At 45.9% G+C, this 23,396-nt stretch overlaps 1 protein-coding gene across 1 annotated transcript in view; it reads left to right on the top strand.

Moving 5' to 3' along the window:
- The window catches only part of RAB3B (RAB3B, member RAS oncogene family), a 62,363-nt gene that overhangs the window by 25,397 nt on the left and 13,570 nt on the right, over positions 1-23,396 (top strand). The window contains exons 3-4 of the mRNA XM_075616333.1: positions 12,713-12,831; positions 17,992-18,116. Of these exons, the coding sequence (XP_075472448.1) occupies positions 12,713-12,831; positions 17,992-18,116 (244 nt within the window). The remainder of the gene's footprint in view (positions 1-12,712; positions 12,832-17,991; positions 18,117-23,396) is intronic.

The following is a 23,396-nucleotide window of genomic DNA, read 5'->3' as shown; positions in this document are numbered from 1 at the left end:
TACAGACACATGTAGTAAAAGTGCGTTATTAGATGTGCAGTCAGGGAGGCCAAGTGTATCTGGAATTGGTAGTAGATATAAGTGTATCTGGAATTGGTAGTAGATATAAGTGTAGACAATTTAATGAGATTCTTCTTTTAAGAGGTGGATTTTCAGCTGGGCTTTGAAAGTGAAGGTGCTTGACGAATATTGAGTGGAAGAGCGTTCCTTAAGAAGGACGAGATTAGCGCCACCCCCCACCCCCCAAAAAAACAAACTTTGTGCTGATGTCTCTGGTCGTTCTGAAATATAGGCAAGGACAGAGACCATCCAGCAAAACATATGCTGGCTTTAATAGGAAGAGGATATTAGTGCAGGAATAATCGCCTCGTGTAAACAATGTTTCCGTTTCATAGCGAGCTGCAGTGATAAAGAGGGACGAGGGAGTGGAACGAGATACGCTCTTTCCATTGCGTTGTGTCAGACGTGCGTGCTGCTGCTGCCGTTATCATCACATTCTGCAACATCTTCCCCGGATACCAAAGTGAACGTTGAACGGGAAAATAGGATGATAGTTATTAAAGTCTGTAAAACTGGCGGTAAAAACAGCGATGCGCTGTGATAAAATGAGTCTAAAGCCATTATGTAGATAGAGGAAACGTGTCATAACTGTTTTATCCCCCCCCAAAAAAACTTATTTTTTTTAGACGTTGAGGCAGGGGTGCACCACTTCAGTCCTCAAGGGCCTCCAACAGGTCAGGTTGTCAGGATATCCCTGCTTCAGCACAGGTGGCTCAATCAGTGGCTCAGTCGACTGAGCCACTGATTGGGCCACCTGTGCTGAAGCAGGGATATCCTGACAACCTGACCTGTTGGTGGCCCTTGAGGACTGGAGTTGCCCATCCCAGCATTCGGGTCACATGGTATCGTGGCAAACATGGGGCAGAGAAACTTTTTCATTTTGAAACCCTTTTGCCCCAAAGTATCTAGCCATTTTGCACCGCGGGCAGCAGCCTGGAATTTGGGGAAGACCTGTTGCAATGAGACGGATCGCGTTGAGCCACTTTGTCACTTTAATTTGCAGGTTTGAGATGACATGAACCTCTCTGCACGACCGTCCTCGCCACAAAACATTTCACAAACGACATCCTTACGTGTCCTGCAACAGAGAGCAAGCGGAGCGCTTCCCACAAGACACTTTTTTTTGTTTTCCATTGATGCATCAAAGAGGCAATCCGAGCGGGGCGTGGGTTTTTTTCATTTAAAAAAATAAATATTTAGGACTGAAGCAGGGGGTCTCCGGAGCTGAACCCCCATTGATTTCAGCTCCGGTGACCCCGTGCTTCCGGAAATACTAACCTCTGTAGTGGGTGCCTGGCGCACCTCCGGCTCGCGTCGCTGGGGTTCACGTCGTGGCCAATAGAAAACAGCGACGTCATCCGGGGCGGCTGCTTATTGTCCCACAACTTTAAACCTGTATGAGATATCGGCACCCCCTTCGGAGGCAAGTATGTCTGGAAGCAGGGGGTCCCCGGAGCTGAAATTAATGGGGTTCAGCTCTGGAGACCCCCCTGCTTCAAACCTATATAAGTAAATAAAAAACAATTTAAAACAGCTGCTCGGATTGCGTCTTTAAAGCAACAATCAGGCTATTTTGTTGGACATTAAGGCTGGGGTGGGCAACTTCAGTCCTAAGGGCCACCAACAGGTCAGGTTTTCATGATATCCCAGCTTCAGCACAGGTGGCTGACAGAATAGTCTCTGGTTATCATTTATCGCCTTCTAAACAACACACGTCACATTTAGTGGGCCATCCGTGATAGGCCCCCGCCCCAATTAAGCCCCTTTTGAAGATCCGCACAGACCCAGGAAAAGTCTTGACCGGCCATAAACCCAATATCTTATATTTTTTAAATCAAACTGTAGCTACATTAACCCCTGAAGCACCAGCTTGATTAAAATACTTGGTATCCCGTGATATTATCCTGACACAATGTATGTCATTTCTTCAGTGCTTTGCAATGGGTGGCACGGAGTCCTCACCTCTCCCACTGAGCCGGCTGCTGACGTGATCACAAACTCAGTCAAGTGGAAACTCATTTCATTCTGCGGGGGCCGCTGCCTGGAAACCTGAGCAGGGAAATTACGTAACTATGAGGGAAGCACAGAACTACCTGAGCCGGAGTCCAACTTCCCCTCACACGCGTACTCCATATAGCGTGCACACACACATGCGCACTCCATATAGCATGCACACACACATGCGCACTCCATATAGCGTGCACACACACATGCGCACTCCATATAGCATGCACACACACATGCGCACTCCATATAGCATGCACACACACATGCGCACTCCATATAGCATGCACACACACACACACACACATGCACACTCCATATAGCGTGCACACACACATGCGAACTCCATATAGCATGCACACACATGCGCACTCCATATAGCATGCACACACACATGCACACTCCATATAGCGTGCACACACACATGCGCACTCCATATAGCATGCGCAGTCCATATAGCGTGCACACACATGCGCACTCCATATAGCGTGCATACACACATGCGCACTCCATATAGCATGTTCACACATATGCGCACTCCATATAGCGAGCACACTAACACGCACTCTATATAGCGGGGACACACTCCATATAGAGTGCACACGTGCACTCCATATAGCAGGGGGACACGCTCCATATAGTGTGAAACACACGCACATTCCATATACCGTGCACACACACATGCGCACTCAATATAGCATGCACACACATGCACACTCTATATAGCATGCACATGCGCACTCCATATAGTGCTCACACACACGTGCACTACATATAGTGTGCACGCACACACACGCACTACATGTAGCGTTCACACACACGCGCACTACATATAGCGTGTACACTTGAGCACACCATATAATATGCACACACACTTCTATAGGGTATTCACACGCGCAATCCATATAGCGTGCACACACACACACGTGCACTCCAAAAAGCGTGCACACACGCACGCACACTCCATGTAATATGCACACATGCACACTCCATGTAGCAAGCACACACGTGCACTGCATGTAGCGTGCACACACACAGGCACTCCATGTAGCATGCACAACACAAGCGCACTCCATATAGAATGCACACACTCCATGTAGCGGTTCACCTTGCATTAGGTTGGGATGGGAGAACTATTATCAGGGTGAAAGTACAATCAGACCTTTTCCATCTGAGAGCCGAGTCACTGAGTGGGTTACATGTGAAAAGGAAATGAATGGATACAGTGATAACCCTTTTCATTGGGCCAACAACAGCTTACAGGGAGCAAGCTTTTGCAGCTCACAGGGTTCTTCTTCAGGCTGGAAGCAGAGAAGCATCAGTGAATGTAACCCTGGCGTTTAAAGCTGCAGTTCAGTCTTTTTTTTTTTTTACATTTATTTTTTTACTTCAATAGTTTTATGTGTGCAATCTCTAATTAGCTAAAGAACTGTATAGCTGCAGGTCAATTCGTTTTCCATGTATTGATAGGTCGAAATTTGGTGACATATTAAAAGCTGGCATTTGTTTATAATCTGCTTGACTGGCAGTGGAAGCTCATGAATATTCATGAGCACTCCTGCACTGACATGTGCTAGAGGGAGGGCAGGGCTGACAAAGGGGTGTGCCAGGGCTTGTGACAGGACATGAAGGGGCAGTGCCTTAGCAAATGGCTGTTAAAATAGAATACAAGAAAATTGGTCTTTCAGAGTTGTTTTTTTAAAAACAGAAAATGCTAAAAGTATTTTTTCTTACTACAGAACTGATTTATTAAAAAAAAACCATACATGCAGGATATTGACTGAACTGCAGCTTTAAGGTGTTGAAGAGTGCAGAGAAGGTGTTACATGGGTGAGTGGCTAAGAGTTATATTTAGTCCCATGCATCTGAGCGGCTTTAAACGGTCTGTGGATCAGTCAGCGGATTATCTGTGACTCACAGCCCATAAATCATCTTAACTGAGAGATGGGTCCCTGATAAGCACGGCCGCCGGGCTCACACCGGTGCCACTGACGTCAGCAGGACAAAGAGAAATCTGCTGCAGCCCTTTATCAAACCCCATGTAATTAGCAGCTCAATATACAGTTAAATCTGAGCCTGTCACTCCTTATCTCCCTGACAACAGCAGCATCTCATCCCCGCTTTTACCAGGCATGTCAAACTCCAAGGACCCTAATAATGCCGCAGTAAACCCCTTTTCTGGGGTTTCATTCAGGATAAGTGAGACTCTGTACAGGAAGTTATAGGGCAGTCTCGGGGGGGGGGGGGGAGGGGGGGAGATCAGAAATGTAATGCAGTCCCACATGGGGGGATCAGTCGTGATGTAGTCCCATGTTAGGGGGGGGGGGGGCTCAGTCATGTGATGCAATCCCACGTGGGGGGAGATCAGTCATGTGACCTAGTCCCACATGGGAGGGAATCAGTCATGTGATGCAGTCCCTTGTTGGGGAGGGGGGGGGGAAAGAGATCAGAAATGTAATGCAGTCCTACATGGGGGGATCAGTCGTGCTGCAGTCCCATGTTAGGGGGAAGGGGGGGGGCTCAGTCATGTGATCTAGTCCCTTGTTGGGGGGGAGAGAGATCAGTCATGTGATGCAGTCCCACTTGGGAGGGCGGGGGATTCAGTCATGTGATGCAATCCCACGTGGGGAGAGATCATTCATGTGATTAGTCCCACATGGGGGGGATCACTCATGTGATTAGTCCCACGTGGGGGAGGAATCAGTCATGCGATGCAATCCCACGTGGGGGAGGGGTTCATTCATGTGATGTAGTCCCACGTGGGGGAGGGATTCAGTCATGCGATGCAATCCCACGTGGGGGAGGGGTTCAGTCATGTGATGCAATCCCACGTGGGTGAGGGGTTCAGTCAGGCTTGATTTCCTTGAGCAGGGCTGTTGCTAGGGGACTAGGCAGTTTCCTCCATCCTAATTGGCTGCTGCTGGGTAGTGCAGCCAATCAGGAGGAGGTGTCAGGAGCCTGGGAGTGGCGCCAGGGAGAGGAGGAAACAGCATGGAACGGACATAAGTGAGAGGTGTGTGTGTGTCTCGGACGCATTGCACCTTTCACCATTGTATCTAGTATTTTTGGAGAAGCTGTCTGGAAACCCTAGTCACGCAGGAATGGAGTCAGTAACTCCAGCGGCAGAAAAGGGCTCGCTCACCTGTTTATTGCGTGAATTCTGTTTGTAAGACAGTCATGCGTTTGCATGGTCTCTGGTTGGCCGTGCTGTGGGACCTTTATATAACGGAACAAGTACATTCAAGTTTGGAAAGAGAGTGGCAGATGACCTCAGTGCTGTTTGGAGCGGTCACCTTGGCTGTAGGGATGAGATGAGAGGTAGCGCACAGCCAAAAAACGAAGGAGACGGGTCCGGGTAATGCAAAATTAGGAAGACAATGGCATAGGGGAAAACCTCCTACGCGTTTCGTACCATAGTACTTTATCAAGGAGTAAAATATACTTGTGTCCTGCAGTAATTTTAAATCCCAGCTCGGCACTCGGTTTTGCCCCAAACACGCTGCACTTCTTTTCCAGTATCAGGAAGTGGGAGATATTCTATTATCTTCTCATCAAGAGATTGTGAGTACATAGTGCTTTCTATTGAAATGGACACTCCCAATGAAACAGAGGGTTTGTGATTATTTCACTCATCCCCGGTTTTCAGGGATTATTGGTCATCTCCAGTATTTCATGGACATACTCATCTCATTTGTCTATATGGTTATGGTCTCATCCACTGTTCCACAATATCTGGATTTATGTATCGGCATTGGCCCTGTATTACAGCGCCCTTACCATGTTCTATGTCCATCTTGGCTGTAGGAACAAATAATTGCAGGGATGGTCACGGCAGGATCAGCAAAGGATGTTTAAGGTTAATTGTTTCTCCCCAGCTTAAGTCTCTGCTAATTATTGGGGTAATAGGAGAGTGGTGGGGGGTAAGTAAGGGAGTGGGGGTCCCACGAGTTCAGGAGGACAGTGACATAAAGAGGTTTTGGTTAACTACTTCAGTGCCAGTGTCCTCCATGCATTTCTAACTGCCACTGAATGTCTGATATTATACAAAGCTAATTTGATATACTTATATACTGGATTTGTCCTTGTACTCGATCTATGTTCATACACGTCTCCCTGTAAACTACTTTTCTTGCAGAAAACGGTTTAAAACTAACAACACCATATCTATCTACAGTATCTATCGATCTTCCATCTCATATCTCTATCTCGTATTTCTTCCCCTCTCGCTCCTGTTTCCCCCGCCACCGGTTGTGCCGTGATTTCCATCTGGAATATAAGTGAGATTCTGCTACCTAATTTGATTCTCATTTTAGTTGACAAGATCAGCGCAGACGCGTATTGAACGTTTAGAGTTGGATAGACACGGAAGGGATGATTCATGTCACGTCAACCCCTTCAGTACCAGGTTGCTAGTATGCTCACTCCCTCCATACTGGATAATTAATGATCTGTATTAATCTGGGGAACTTTCTGTAAAACAAATCTTACGGGTTCCAGTTCAAGGTAATACTACCCACAGTGTGTATTTAAAGATGCAATTAACAAAATTATATTTGTGACAGTAGGAGCAGCCTGACAAATATATTAAGGGTTAAGCCCACTGGCTGCCTACCCGTGAAGATGGCTGTCTATGTTATAGGCTCATGTGGCCATCTTACTGCAGCCAAAATGGCTAACACCCTGTATATTGTTTCCCTGTAAAACAGTTTATTTCCCTATGTGTATTTTACTGTTGTAACTTTCTAAGACCCCATTGGGTGATGAGCTGGTAATCTACTCCGTCCGGGCAACACACAATGGAGGTTTGGGACATCATGTATTTTGGGGGAGATTAAGTGCTTGGGAACATTGGGGAAGTGTCAAAGGGCATGGACTCAGGTCGGGGGAACATGTACTTGAAAAGAAGAGCCATTGTTCATCCCAGATTCTGAGGCGTCTATCTCTGCGGGAGGTATCCGGCTGAAACTGGGAACCATGACCTGGGTCCCAGCCGTGCTGGCTCGATTCCCATTGGTCAGTTTGAATTTCCCACTGCACTTACTCTCATTGAGCATCTAAATACTTATGGGTTCTGATCTTTATCTTCTCCCTTCTGTTCTACAGACATGTTAGGCCTCGGCCATGTTAGTTGCTTGCTGGCGGAAGGGCGCTGAGGCGCGCTCCCGCTCAGCACTGAGCCCCTACAGCCGCAATTAGAGCGGCTTTAGCAGGGGCTCACCTGCGCTTCCGCGCGCTTGCGGAAGCGTAGGTCTTAGGGGAATTTAAAATTCCCCCGCTTGCCGGCGAGACAGGCCGGTCACGTGAGCGGTTCGCCCAATGAGGGCGAACCAGCTCCGTAACGTCAATGGCCCGCCCCCGGCCAGTGACGCGCCCGCCCCCGGCCCGCCCCCTGCAGGCCCGCTGACGGCGCGTGCGGTAAGCAACCGCAAGGCTAGGGAAAGCACCCGTTTTCCCTGAGCCTCAGCGCGCCAGCAGGGAGCATGGACTCAGCCTTAGGGTTGGGGGCCCAAGAGACACAAGGTGACTATGTCAGCAGGTTGACATATGACATGGCAGGATTGGCTCTATTGTGCTGACCAGGGGTTCCCGTTCTGGTGACACACACGGTCCTACACAGACCCTCCTGTGACACTGAGCAATACCCAGACAACTGCCAATAAAGTTCATGGAAGTTAACGGGACTGCAGAGTGATACCCCATCTAAATGTTTTGTGAATCCCGGCTATAGAGAAGGCAAGAAGAATATTACCAGATCATTAGTTTTAGGGCTAAATTGAAAGGATTCAATAAAACTAAAAAGAAAAAAAGTAGATTTTAATATGATATAAGTAGAAGCAAACAGCAACTAAAAATACCACTTGTGAGCACATTCACAGGCCCCCAAACCTGCCTTTCCCCATTATCTCTCAGCATACAATGCTTTCACTGCAGCCAGGGATTGTGGGTAATGCCATGCAAATGAGCACTCACAAGGTAATAAAGGTAATAGGAAACACTAGGAAGGAAGCTGGCCGTTCTGTCACTTTGTTACAGTGGTCAGAAGAGAATAAATTTGGTACTTGATGGATATAGAATAGACAGAACGCAACTTGTTAGGTGAGATCACATTGTTGCACGCTCCTCTGGCACTGAACATGTTAAGTTATGATCCCCAGTGAATGAATCAGCATTCCTGTTAAATATTCTAACACTGAATTGATCCGTTTCACAGCTTAAAAATGAGCGTGCAGAATACATTATGAGCTGCAAATGTAACTTATTATCATTCCTATTGTGTCATGTGCAGCAGTGTGGGGCACAGCAGGATTTAGGAGTGCTTTTCAGTGACAGCAAGTGACGCCCATTTCATTTTTAACTAGAGCAATATTACCCTAATCCGTAATGTCGTTTCTTTCTTTGGTATATAATAAATTCTTTCCTGAAGGTAAATAGCTGCAGTTTTCTGTCTATTAGATGAATAGGGGATCACTAGTCAATATTTGCGTTCCAAATCATCCTGCAGACATGCAACTTTGTTACAGGGTGCGAAATCTTTTAGTGGAAATATAGGAACAGTCTTCGAATATGAACTTTGCAGGGGAGTTTCCATCTATAGAAAAGACTTGTGAGGCTTGGAAACCTAATTATCAAAGTACTCATAGAAAGAGGGCAGTCATCATGTTTCATAATTATGGCAAAGCCTCCTTCTGAAAATTAGCATTCTGCAACTCAAAGCTGTACTGAGTCTAAGTAAAATTTAACTAGATTCAATTGACTGGTTTAAGAATTTACTTTAGCTAATTAGTATTTTAAGCAAGTCGCTTTGTTAAACTCTTGCAGTAAAAATATATATATATATTTTTTCCCCAGGTAATCTTATTTGTACGGAGACATTCACTTTGCATAAATACAAAGACTGGGGTTTTGCTTAGTTCAGAAAGGTTTCTCAGTATAAACTGGGGGCAGCGGGGAGTGTGTTTGGGAGAGTGTGTGCATTAGAGATAAGACCCTATTTCCCATTAGCTATTCCAAGCCGAGCTCGGAACGTTTTCATATAATGATGAATGAGCCGAAGGAGCGGAGGACAAAGCCATTCATTGTGTTTTTCTTCCGTTCTGGCTTTGTCAATATTTTGAAAAGGACAAGAAGGGAGATGTGTAACATATTGAATATATGTGCAGTTGCACCTACCGTCAAAACAGAAAAGAATAAAGAATATATCGTATTGACCCGAATATAGTACGGCCTCGCACATAATAAGACCCTAAAGTTTTGAAGGTGTTCTACATGAAAAATACAAGGTGTTGGGCTGCGCATATAATCAGAGTATAGTTTTCGGAAGGACATTTTTAGGAAAATAACATAGCACTATATTCGGGGCAATACGATATATATTTGCCTTGCATCTTGTGCTCCGATCACATATATTCATATGAAACCATTCAGTGTTTTTATTTTTTAATCCCCCCCCCCCCCTAAAATGTACTTAATTTAATAATATATTCTGGGTACTGAAGACAATCTCCATCATGCCTTTTATACAGTTGGAGATATATATGTAGCCCCTCTTCATTTCCCTGTATGTATTAATATGTATATTAGGGTTTATCATAATTCACCACTCTAAAAAGAGGACAGCAAGCCGGAACACCCATCGCACATGCGCAGTCAGCGCTCATCGCTCGCGCATGCATGGTCAGCTTTTGTTCGCACATGTGCAAGTGGCCACGGCAACTGAGTGTGCGCAAACTAAAGCTGACCGAGCATGTGCGAGCGATGAGCGCTGACTGTGCATGTGCGGCTACAAATCCCGGACATTTTTAGTAATTTGAAAATAAATTTAAAAAAACTCCTGGACGGTGACTTTAAATTAAAAAGCCGGACATGTCCATGAAAATAGGGACGTATTGGTAACCCTGTGTCCTGTATATACTAGGGCAGGGGCCTTAATCCACCTCTCCCGTAACTTAGCGAGAATATTCAGCCTCCAAAGAACTAGCCAGAGATCAGACAACGTAGTGGGACAAGTAGCTTATAAATAACCGTACTTTATAGATGGGGAACATAGAAATGACATACCGTGGCCTTCAAAATCAGTGGGACCATATACAACACTTTTGGTACTCATACATATAGTGTAATAATAGACCTCGCTGTGCAAATGCCCCACAGGGTCAATTATTCAGTCCCGATGGCCTGTGTGCTAACTAATGGGCCACTGTTGGTGCAGGCACAGCTTTGGTACTCGTGTAGAGGTGTGTGTTAAAAAAGGCCTAGTACTTGACAAAGGATGGTATTAGCCATGTACTTTGAAAGGATACTGATGCGTCCCCGAGATGCGTTCTCCCTTGGTTTCTCTCCCTCACATGCTCCTCCCAGCCTATCTATATCTTCAAATCTTCTTTTCGTGATGTCCTCTTCTCAGTGTCCAATGGTCTTAGTCCTTTCTTCTGCTCACAGTCATTGGCCGTGCCATGTACGGGACACCTGTGAGCATGTGACTTGTATATGTGACACGGGTTAATGCACACAGCGCACTAGCTGACACATCCGTCACCTCGAAGGTCTCTCAAATTAGTCATATCTACCCTCAGGCCATCACAATATATATATCTTAACTTGCTGCCACCCCCAAAGAAATATAAAATATGTAATTTGCCGAGACTATTGGTCCCTGGTTACTATGAAAACTATGCACCTAACACACAGAAACCTGTTGTAGTAAAATGTGTCCGAAAATGTAAATTACTCTCTACAAAGCGTGCAAAAGTTCAATCAGAGCCCAAAGTATTACTTATTAAAGGTTAGATTTAATTACAAGAATATAGAGTATAAAATGCAGACAGTTTCTTCAAATAAAAGGATCAAACAAACAGAATCTAACTTACATTATTGTATAACATTGATCACATCTCCCAAAGTCTTGAGTGGAAATTGAGATTTCACATGTTCCAGCATGGACACTCCCTTAGTTGAAATCTAATTCATAATCCCAGATGCAGTGTTTATATTCTAAATGTTAATTGAAACATTCTTTCTGGGTGTGTTCTTATCTCACCCTTTTTCATCAATCAGCCATAATGACCGTTTTACACCTGAAGGAAAAAAAAACCCTTTCTTTTGACTTTTAAACTTTGCCTCAATATATAAAAGACTTTATAACTTTGTTTTTATAATACTTAGACAAACGCCATATTCACTGGTGCGTCTGTGTACGTAATATGCGCACCTGGATACGAAACATGACACTTTAACTTCTACTTGTGCATGAGAACAGGTATCTGTCCTTTGCACCTCCTAATCATGAAGTGTTTGGCATCATTTGATTCAGGTAATCACAACTGTTACAAATATCTATTCGTTAGTCTTGCGAATCGCTGTCACACCCAGGATATTTCACATTTAGTAAACGTACACACTTTTGGACTGCCGTCTTGGCCACACACCCCTGATACTCTACAGAACACCCAAAGAATGTATTTGAAGGTACATTTAAAAGGTTTCTGTTTATTCCCCTCTGTCAGGGAAGAGTGGCAATGCCATTTCAATCCCCCCACTTGCAAACCCAGGTGCTGACCCCAGATACCCTCAGTCCTATAAAACACAGAAGACTAGACCTGGTCAGTGATTTCATGGACCATCAAAACAATTCTTGTATTTTTAAGACAATTTGCAAGTAAAAATAACCTTTGCTGTGCCAGATTGATTAAAATACTTAATACTTTCAGCCATATACATTACAGACCGGAAGTCATGTCCATCAATACACTTGACACAGTGGTATGAAGAGCAGGTTAACTCCTTATATCCACTGGGGGGCAGCGTGTGTGTGTATGTGTATATATATATATATATATATATATAATATATATGTATATATATATATATATATATATATATATATATATATATATATATATATATATATATATATATATATATATATATATATATTATGGGGTGTTACATATAGTCATTATTTTATCATTTTAATTTTTCGGATAATTAATGATGCTTTAACTAATTTGCTGGCAAAGGGGCCTGCGGTGCACTTGGTGGTGTTGCGGTGCGCTCTGCAGCGTTCACTGCGGTGTTGCAGTATCCTCTGTGGAGTGATGTGCCGTGCGCTGTGCTCTGCAGTATTGCGGTGTGCTCTGCAGTGTGCTGCAGCCCCTTCTGGCAGAAATGGGGTTAATTTCGAGGCCATGGATAACCTTTTGAAATAGGCTGTAACCTTCAGATTGTGGAGGACGCTGGTCTTGCGTTACCGTTAATTGCTCTGCGTAATCACTGGCCTTGTGTGGGTCACTCTCCCCCACTCTTAGAGAAATGTATCGGGCTGTTACTAAAATGACTGGTCATCAGAAATCCGCTTTAACTGCAGCAAAACTCAGAGGAACCTTTGTACCATCTGAAGGGGCAGGTCTGTTCTTGTGAAACATCTGCTTTTAAGCGGTTATGTTGGGAAATGCAAAGACGAATAATTAAGTCCCTTTTTATATCTTCTTCCCAGCGCAAACATTGTGATTTGTGACAGTGCAGGTTTGAGGAATGGGTTTTATTGTGAGTGGCTCTAAATATCTACAAATGCCCGTCTGATTAATCTCTCAGAGAGATATTGTGCTGATATTGTGCAGTTTGCATCTAATTCCCCTATCCCTTTGTGCAGGACACAGCTGGACAAGAGAGGTACAGAACCATTACCACTGCTTACTATCGAGGGGCAATGGGTTTCATTCTGATGTATGACATCACCAACGAGGAGTCTTACAACGCTGTACAGGACTGGTATGCGAGTCTCCCTTCTGCCTGTTTATTCCCTTTTTTTTATTATCAGTGAAACCCCGATAAAATCATGTTTGGAAAGGACAAAGATGACTGTTTCAAAGCTTTAACTACCTGAGCTTCCCATGGGAAGGATCTCACCCCTTCAGAGAGCATAAGGCGTATCAGGTCCCCGGCAGCAACCACAGAGCAGTGGATGCATGTCCCCGCCATTTTAAATATGTGTTTAATTATTTAACAAGATGTGTCTAGTAACTTTGCTCATTTACACTCGAAATGTCACAGGATATGTCCGCAAAACAGCTTCTAGAAGTTCCAGTGACTAGAGCTGCCTATCTCTCTCTCATTATACTATATATATATATATATATATATATATATATATATATATATATATATATATATATATATATAGTTACATAGTTACATAGTAGATGAGGTTGAAAAAAGACATAGGTCAATCAAGTTCAACCTATGCTAAATTTAGACAATAAAAAAAATATGTATGTATGTCTGTGGGTGGGTGGGTGGGTTTACTGGCTATGCATCTTAACCTAGGCTGTGCTGAAAAACTGAGCAATGCAGCACGCTTAAGCTTATAGGGGTCCATGTCAAAATGGATTTGAAGCAAAAGGTGGCACTGTGTGCTCATTTGCATGTCATTTCCCAGTATCCCTTTCTGCAAATTAGGTCTAAAAATTAGGTAAATACAACCTCAGATGAACAACAACACATGATATATTACACCGTGTCATGATTTATGTAACAAAAATAAAGCCAAAATGGAGAAGCCATGTGTGAAAAACTAAGTACACCCTTACTGCTTCCATAGGAATTAAGATGCTAAGTAGCAGACAGGTGCTGCTAATCAAATGCCCTTGATTAATTGATCATCAGCAAGTATGACCACCTCTATAAAAGCCAAAGTTTTAGTAGTTTGCTGGTCTGGAGCATTCAGGTGTGTGTTAACACAATGCCAAGGAGGAAAGACTTCAGCAATGATCTTAGAGAAGCAATTGTTGCTGCCCATCAATCTGGGAAGGGTTATAAGGCCATTTCCAAACAATTTAAAGTCCATCATTCTACAGTGAGAAAGATTATTGAAAAGTAGAAAACATTCAAGACAGTTGCCAATCTTCCCAGGAGTGGACATCCCAGCAAATTCACCCCAAGGTCAAACCATGCAATGCTCAAGAGAAATTGCAAAAAACCCAAGAGTAACATCTCAGACTCTACAGGCCTCAGTTAGCATGTTAAATGTTGAAGTTTATGACAGTACAATTAGAAAAAGACTGAACAAGTATGGTTTGTTTGGAAGGGTTGCCAGGAGAAAGCCTCTTCTCTCTAAAAAGAACATGGCAGCACGGCTTAGGTTTGCAAAGTTGCATCTGAACAAACCACAAGACTTCTGGAACAATGTCCTTTGGACAGACAAGACCAAAGTGGAGATGTTTGGCCATAATGCACAGTGCCACGTTTGGCGAAAACCAAACACAGCATATCAGCACAAACACCTCATACCAACTGTCAAGCACGGTGGTGGAGGGGTGATGATTTGGGCTTGTTTTGCAGCCACAGGACCTGGGAACCTTGCAGTCATTGAGTCGACCATGAACACCTCTGTATACCAAAGTATTTTAGCGTCAAATGTGAGGCCATCTGTCTAGCAGCTAAAGCTTGGCCGAAATTGGGTCATGCAACAGGACAATGATCCCAAGCACACCAGCAAATCTACAAAAGAATGGCTGAAAAATAAAAGAATCAAGGTGTTGCAATGGCCAGTCAAAGTCCAGACCTCAACCCGGTTGAAATGCTGTGGCTGGACCTTAAGAGAGCTGTGCATAAACAAATGCCCACAAACCTCAATGAACTGAAGCAATGTTGTAAAGAAGATTGGGCCAAAATTCCTCCACAACGATGTGAGAGACTGATAAAGTCATACAGAAAATGATTACTTCAAGTTATTGCTGCTAAAGGTGGTTCTACAAGCTATTGAATCATAAGTCTAAGGCCCCGCTCCGAGAGTCAGCGCGCCCGCACTGCAGACAGGCGGTGCGCTGACACTACACAGACCGCGATATGCGGTCTGTAGGGAGCGGGAGGTGGGTGGGAGTGGGAGGATTGACAGGGAGGGGGGGCGTGGCTTGAGCGGAGGGACCCGCTACTCTCCCCCCCCTCCCTCCCTCCACGGGCTGCAGGAGGGAGCTGCTGATGGTAAGTAAAACACACACACACGCAGGCACTCATACATACACACACACACACACACACACACACACACACACACACACACACACACACACACACACACACACACACACACAGGCAGGCACTCACGCACTCATACACACACACACAGACAGAGACAGGCACTCACGCACTCATACACACACACACAGACAGAGACAGGCACTCACGCACTCAGGCACACACATACACACACACAGACAGGCACGCACGCACTCAGACACACACACAGTCAGGCACTCACGCTTTCACTCCACACTCCTCCCCGCTCCCCGAAGCCTCTCCTCCTCCCGAAGCCTCCCCTCCCCGTTGGCTCACAGCCACACCACGTGACGCGTCAACGCTAGACATCACCATTTTCTTGTGTCCCCTAGCGGCTGACGCGCCACAGCGTGTAGTGCGCTGTGCCGCCAGGGGGACCGGGACCGGCTCGCGATGATTCCCCTGCTGGTGGGGAACTCGCGTGTGGCCGCCCGCGCCAACGAGCGCAGCGGGACCGAGGCCTAAGGTGTACTTGGTTTTTCACACATGGCTTCTCCATTTTGGCTTTATTTTGGTTAAATAAATCACGACACGGTGTAATATGTCATGTGTTGTTGTTCATCTGAGGTTCTATTTACCTAATTTTAAGACCTGCTAAGGAACAGATGGTTGTTATTATGTCCTGATATGTAAAACCATAGAATTCAAAGAGGGTGTACTTTCTTTTTCACACCACTGTATATCTATCTCATCTCATGTTTGCTAGTGGCTTTTATTACTGCTATGAAGCGCTATGCATATGGATGGTTCACCCTCTCTCGGCTTGTCAGTAAGCGGCCTCTGACCCATAGAGCTATGTTTCTGTCTGACTATAGAACTCTGACATCATACAGCTCAGTTTAACGCCTTCCCTGCCAGAGAGGCCTGCACAGTTAAATAATTAGTAGAAAAAACGAATGGCGCACAGCCAGGGAGTCAGGTGTGGAATAAAAAAACTTTTCCTTTATTGCAGCATGCTGCAATAAAGGAAAAGTTTTTTTATTCCACACCTGACTCCCTGGCTGTGCGTCATTCGTTTTTTCTACTGGACATATCTGGATTCTGGATCCTTCTTGGCTTGCACGCCGGCAGAAAAACCCTGGAGATGACGTGAGTGGGGCTTATTGGTTTAGACTGTTATAGTTAAGTCTGACTGTTGTCACTGTGATACTTACAAGTCTTTATTTGCCTACCCACTCCCACTGGTAACTCCAGGGGCTATATTATTTATGTCATTGGATGTAGTTGCTGCGGGTTTGAGCACCCCAACTCTTTACCAGTTATATAATTACACTAAAAATGGTCCTCTCACAGGAAGGACGGATTGTAGCAGAGGATTTTGTTCACTGGCTCCTGGTTTAATTTGCTCTTGTCTTCCCCCTTCTCTTTTCTCCCCATCCCCTCCCTTCTCTCTCTCCCTCTATCCTTTCCCCTCCCTTTTCTTCTCTCTCTACCCCTATGCTCTCCCTTCTCTTCTCTCTCTCCCCCTATCCTCCCCCCTTCTCTCTCCCCCTATCCTCTCCTCCTCCCTTCTCTTCTCCCCACGCCTTTCTCTTCTCTCTCCCCCTTCTCTTCTCTCTCTCCCCCTATCCTCTCCCCCTCCCTTCTCTTCTCCCCTGCCCTTCTCTCGCCCCTCCTCATATCCCCCCTCCCTTCTCTCTCCCCTCCCTGCTCCTCTCTCCACCTCCCTGCTCCTCTCTCCCCCTCCCTTCTCCTCTTCCCCCCTCCCTTCTCCTCTTCCCCCTCCCTTCTCCTCTTCCCCCTCCCTTCTCCTTCCCCCTTCCCTTCTCCTTCCCCCTTCCCTTCTCTCCCCTCTCCCCCTCCCCCTTCATCTCTCCCCCTCCCTTCACCTCTCCCCCCTCCCTTCACCACTCTACCGCCTCCCTGCTCTTCTCTCCCTCCTTCCCCCCTCCCCTCTCATCTCTCCATCCTCCCTTCACCTCTCTGTTCCCTCCCTTCACCTCTCTGCCCCCTCCCTGCTCTTCTCTCCCCCCTCCCTTCTCCCTCCCCTCCCTTCTCCCTCCCTCCCCCTCCCTTCCTCTCTCTCTTCCCCTCCCTTCTCCTCTCTCCCCCTCCCTTCTCCTCTCTCCCCCTCCCTTCTCCTCTCTCCCCCTCCCTTCTCCTCCCCTCCCGTCTCCTCTCTCCTCCCCTCCCTGCTCCTCTCTCCTCCCCTCCCTTCTCTCTCCTCCCCTCCCTTCTCTCTCCTCCCCTCCCTTCTCCTCTCCCCCCCTCCCTTCTCCTCTCCCCCTCTCCTCTCTCTCCAAATCCATCTCCTCTCTCTCCCTCATCTCTCCCCTCCTTCCTCCTCCCTTCTCCCCTTCCTTCTCCTCTGTATCCCCCTTCTCCGCTCTCCCTCCTCCCCTCTCCCCCGCCCTTTTCCTCTCTTCCTTTCTCCTTGCCCACGGTTCTCCTCTCTCCCCCTTCTCCTCTCTCCCCCTCTTATCGTCTCTCTCCCTTCTGTTCTCTCTCCCCCCATATCTTCTCTCTCTCTCTCTCTCTCTCTCTCTCTCTCTCTCTCTCTCTCTCTCTCTCTCTCTCTCTCTCTCTCTCTCTCTCTCTCTCTCTCTCTCTCTCTCTCTCTCTCTCCCCCTCTCTCCCTCCCTCCCTCCCTCCATCTCCTCTCTCTCCCCCTTTTTCTCTTAACCTCCTTCTCCTCCCTTCGCTCCCTTCCTTCTCTCCCCCCATTCTACTCTCACCCTCGCTCCGACCCTTTTCCGCGCTCTCCCCCACTTCTCTCTCCCCCACCCCTTCTCTCTCACTTCTGCTCCTCCTCCCCTCTCACCTGTTATTTCTGCTCCTCCCTCCCCCTCACTTTTCCCCCCTCCCCCTCACTTTTCCCCCCTCCCCCTCACTTTTCCCCCTCCCCCTCACTTTTCCCCCCTCCCCCTTCTTCAGGGCGACTCAGATTAAGACGTATTCCTGGGACAACGCGCAGGTCATTTTGGTTGGAAATAAGTGCGATATGGACGATGAGAGAGTCATCGCGCTAGAGAAGGGGAAGCACCTCTCTGACCAGTTGGGTATGTGTTATACTGCAGCTCCCCCCGCTGGCTGCAAGGGTAACTGCAGGCAGAGAGCAGGAGTTGTGTCTGTATACAGGTGTGGGTGTATATCTTTATTTATATAGCACCCTCCGCTGTACTCAGCCCTTTACAAGAGAGACAATACAGTACAGGGAATTGTAGTACAATAAGTGCAACAAACAAGATCAGACAATAGGAAAGGAAATCCCTGCCCCGGAGAGCTTACACTCTAAGTGTGTCTGTGTAACTTGGGGTGGGTGGTCCCGTGGAAGACGTGGACACATCAGAGGGTCTCGGTCTGTGCTCTGAACTGGTATGTATGTTTCTATACTTTTATTTATGTAATAAGTGACCGGCAGATTAAAATGGAGCTCTCCCCAGGGCCCAGTGCAGTCTATTGGTTACCATGGCAATGTCAAATGCCGGAGATGAAGAAAATCGCGTTTTAACACCAATTTCTCATTTTCATTGTGAAACCTTTGCAGTGCTGGAGGTCCACCGGCGCTTGTTCATCTTGTTCATCATGCCCTAGGGCCAGGGTGCTCATTTTCTAGGGGAGGGGCGGCCAACTCCTGTCCTCAACGGCTACCAACAGGTCAGGTTTTCAGGGTAGCCCTGCTTCAGGCCAGGTGGCTCAAACGATTGATTGAACCACCTATGCAGGAATATCCTGAAAACCTGACCTGTTGGTAGCCCTTGAGGACTGGAGTTGGCCACCCCTCCCCTAGAAAATGAGCACGATGCTATGAGGTACCAGGAAGCCTAAAAAACAGCAGCACACGCTCCCTGGACGGGATACTAAACATTATGAGTTGCACTCATAGGTTTCTGCTGGAGTTGCTGCTTCAACACTCCTTCCGGTGGTCGTAGGGTGTGTGAGGGAGAGGTCACTTCTAGGGGGGGTCGCTGGAGCTTCTGTCTGTTTCCCAATTACTTTTAAGCAATTAGATTGTAAGCTCTTCGGGGCAGGGACTCCTTTTCCTAAATGTCACTTTTATGTCTGAAAGCGCTTCTTTCCATTATGCGTTTTTTATATTATTTGTTATTTATTTGATTATCACGTGTATTACTTCTGTGTAGCGCTATGTACATTAATGGCGCTATATAAATAAAGACATACATACATACATACATACATACATGTTAGAGAGTTAGCGTTAGACAGATCCTAACTTTCTATTTATCCCTACATGATTTAAAAAAAAAAAATATTTTGACTTTTTTAATTCTGTATTTTTTCATTCTCCCCCCCCCCCCCCCCCCCAAAAAAAAGAATCTGCAGCATTAGAGGGTATGAATTCCTACGTACCCGGGATATGCACAATATGTGCGTGTTTGGTGCTAAATCTGCCTGGCAATGACATTTGTTTTTCTTCACCCAGTTTCACATCCATTCCTGAGACTACGGATCTGAGCCAAATATAAAACCACCGTTTGTGCACGTCCCGCAATACACAGAGTAGCACGTCCCGCAATACACAGAGCAGCACGTCCCGCAATACACAGAGCAGCACATCCCGCAATACACAGAGCAGCAATTATTTTTTTTGCACAAAACCAATCAGTGAAGGACATTTTTTAACACTACTAAAGGCTGATTTTTAGATACAGGTCCAGAACGTGTAATGTATGTTAGACACGTACATTATTATTTACATCTGTATATACAGTGGCGGCCGCCTTTAGCCTCCTGCGGTCTTTTCCCCGCGATTTTAAAAATCGTGGGCTGATGCGGGCCGTTTTCGGCAGTTTTGGGCCCCTGCGGGCATTTTCATTGTGTAGCGCTAAGCGCTTTCATTGTCTAGCGCTATTAGCGCTATCTGGTGATTTCGGGCCGCGCGGAAAAGGCCCGTGAGAGACGGAAAACATCCCCGAATTTTTTCGGGGATGTTGGAGATTAAAAGGGGCCGCAGCAGCATAATGCCATACATATTCCCCAGCGCAGCGGTATCTGAGGAAATAAAATACAAGATTAGCACACTCTAGAACCGTAGATACAGGAGCGTCCTGCCCCAAAGAGCACGCCATCGAGGAGAGAGGGAGAATCAGGAGGTAGAGTGGGAGAAGTAGGTTGGTTGTATATACAAATACATTCATGGACAGAGAGAGCTAAGTCCTCCACGTGAGTCTTAGCATAGAAGTGGTTCAAAATATGCAATGAGAATGGAGGTTTGAGAATCCCTGATGCAGATTATTGATGATGCATCTCCATCCTCCTGCAGCTCACATCAGCTGTAGAGAACTATTTGAATTGATAGCTGGAAAAGCAAAGATACAATGTACACAGTCAGCTGAAACATGGGCTCTCTCTTTGTCTCGTGTTCCAGCGAATTGTGTGCATTGTATGTCTGCTCTATAGAAGATTCCTAGTCATCAGTCTACATTGTAACACCCCAGCGCTGCTCTAACCACAGCATGGCTTCTGTACCTTTCTAATCAAGGACATTTAAAGGTATAACCCCTATAACAAATAAAAAAACAGAAATTGTGATATATATATATATAAAAAACACACACACACCGTATTTGCCCGATTAGGCTGCGGCCCCGCTAGCGCTGACCGCGCTCATACTTGAGAGTGATGACGTCACCAGCTCTCCGAGCATGAGCGCTGGGTGTCCTGTGTATTTTGTAAGCGCGCGCGGGGGGGGGGGCATTGGGGGCTTGTTGAGCGCGCTTCAAACTCTCTTTTTTTGTCTCCCCAAGCGCCAAGCTTGGGAGAGCGTGTGTGCCCGCGCACCGCGTGAGCAGGGACGGGACAATTTAAATTGCAGAAATGAAACTCTGCAAGCACCGTGCGCTCGGCGCTAGCGTGGCCGGAGACTTATAGGGTGACCTCGGAAATAAGGCGACCTACTAATTTTACAAGCAGCTGGAAAGAAAACAGTTTACACGCACACACACATGCACACACACGCACACGCACACTGACTCTCTCTGTATGTGTCTCTGTCTCTCTGTGTGTGTGTGTGTGTGTGTGTGTGTGTGTCTCTCTCTCTCTGTCTCTTGGTTTGACCTTCCTGCCACAAGCAACATGGCTACTTCAGGCCCGCCAGGTGGAACTTTCTCTATTTACACTCTTACCTCATACATCCGACTGCTGTTTGGCTCGCAAAGTGAGCTGGGCCCGATTATAAGGCGAGTATGGATTTTTCAACTTAACTTTATTAAGAAAAAAACATTGCCTTATAATCGGGCCAATTCCCTCAAACCCTTATCTCACTGCCTCAAAGTGGCAGGAGGATGTATAATGGGACTTGTGCTGGTGGGTTTAACCATACTATGAAAGCTTGAACAATATACCCAGCTTGTAAGAGGCAGGTGCAGAAGTACACACAAGAAGACAGTTTGGGGGAAATGTAAAACATGGCTTTATTTTGCCTGCCCCTTTAAACACTGTGCAGCATACAAAACAAAATAAACAAAGCAACAAACACCTATCCCTGTGTAAGAGATAACTCACTCCCCAGTCCCTATCTGCAAGGCTGGGAGGAAAAGCCCCTTACCAGCCTACCACCCCAAAGTCTCGGTACCCTAAAGCAGGTGGCCCTTCAGGTCAGTGGTGTCCGGGTGTCTTGATCTCAGCACAGCCTTTGTGCTCAAGACTCTGTCTCCTCATGTCAGCACAGTTGGGTGCTAAGGAGTCCTCGTTCTCCTGTGTCAGCTCAGTTGTGTGCTTAAGTGTTCGTTAGCAGTTTCCCACAGCAGGCTTTTGTAATGCTCTGATTTGCCAGGTGAAGACTGGTTAATTGACTGGCTGAAATCCATCTGCTCCCTGCTGGATTCCTCAGACCATTTAGAGGCAGTTTTATTTAAACAGGTTTAAGTCCCTGTTACATGGCTAAAGTGGGAAAGGTACTTGCCAACATGCAAATGAGGCTGGCATGGCAAGTAAGGCCTCAACCCCTAAATACGGAACACACCGAAAAGAATGGTCCTTATTCTCCATACACTGGAATGTCCCTGGGCCTGACAGCTTTCAGGAAGAAGTGGTTTCCAAAGAGTTGAGGGAGCGCATCCAGCAATGAAAAAGAAACAGAAATAGACCATAAAATAGTGTTGTCAAAAAAAGGGAGTATTACCAGAAAAAAAACCTCCAACGGTTATACTCACATCCTGGTGAAATGATGGGATGATGGGGATTATTCCGGAAGAAGAGAGGAAGACACTATCGCGCAAAATATATGTAGCAAACTTTATAGAATAGTATAAGCTAGCCTCTCAAATGTGCACTTACAATAAGGCCTTTCTTTTAAGGCATGTAACAATAAAAATTCAGCAATCTCGCCTCTTCCCACGACGCCGATGGAGTCAGCTGCTGGATGCCCGTGAGTGTTCCTGCCGGTTGCGGCTGCCTGGAAACCTTGACAGCCTTGACAGGAGTTCCTTCCCCAAATGGATGGTTCTTCTCGCAGACTCTTCGTCAGGGAGAAGACATGAAGCAAAGGGTGCTAAGAAATAGATATGGGTGAACAAAGGACTTGGGGCCATCCCTTAAGGTTGGAGGAAAGGAAATTTCACCAGCAACAAAGGAAAGGGTTCTTTACAGTAAGGGCAGTTAAAATGTGGAATTCATTACCCATGGAGACTGTGATGGCAGATACAATAGATTTGTTCAAAAAAAGGTTGGACATCTTTTTAGATGGGAAAGGTATACAGGGATATACCAAATAAGTATACATGGGAAGGATGTTGATCCAGGGATTCATCCGATTGCCAATTCTTGGAGTCAGGAAGGAATTAATTTTTCCCCTTAATGGGGTTTTGTGTTTGCCTTCCTCTGGATCAATAAGTATAGATATAGGATAAAGTATCTGTTGTCTAAATTTAGCATAGGTTGAACTTGATGGACGGAAGTCTTTTTTCAACCTCATCTACTATGTAACTATGTAACTATGTAACTATGTAACTATGTAACTAGTCCAAATCCTTTTCGCGGATTGTTTAGACAAAACCCATCTGCGGATCGGGTACTAAAAATCTGAACGAATTAACTCAAATTTGCCATTGGATAGAATCTGTACGGATTTTTGAGAGTGAGAGAGAGACTTTCAATTTAGTACTGTCTCAAGTTGTATATGCATATCCCCTGAAACATCCCTCCAAATAAATAAGGGAGACATGCATGTGCTGAAAAAGGAGCACATGAGGTACCATGGGAGATATATGCTAATGGATATGCAAACTATATTTAAATGAGTCTCATCCCACACTTCCTAAAAGGATTTCCATACCAACTATATTGAGGTGATAAGCCTAAAGCCCCAGCTAATGGCT

Source organism: Ascaphus truei, chromosome 10 (assembly GCF_040206685.1).
Source record: "Ascaphus truei isolate aAscTru1 chromosome 10, aAscTru1.hap1, whole genome shotgun sequence".
Lineage (NCBI taxonomy): Eukaryota > Metazoa > Chordata > Amphibia > Anura > Ascaphidae > Ascaphus > Ascaphus truei.
The sequence above is the reverse complement of the archived record's forward strand: the minus strand, read 5'-3'. Positions and strand labels throughout refer to the sequence as shown.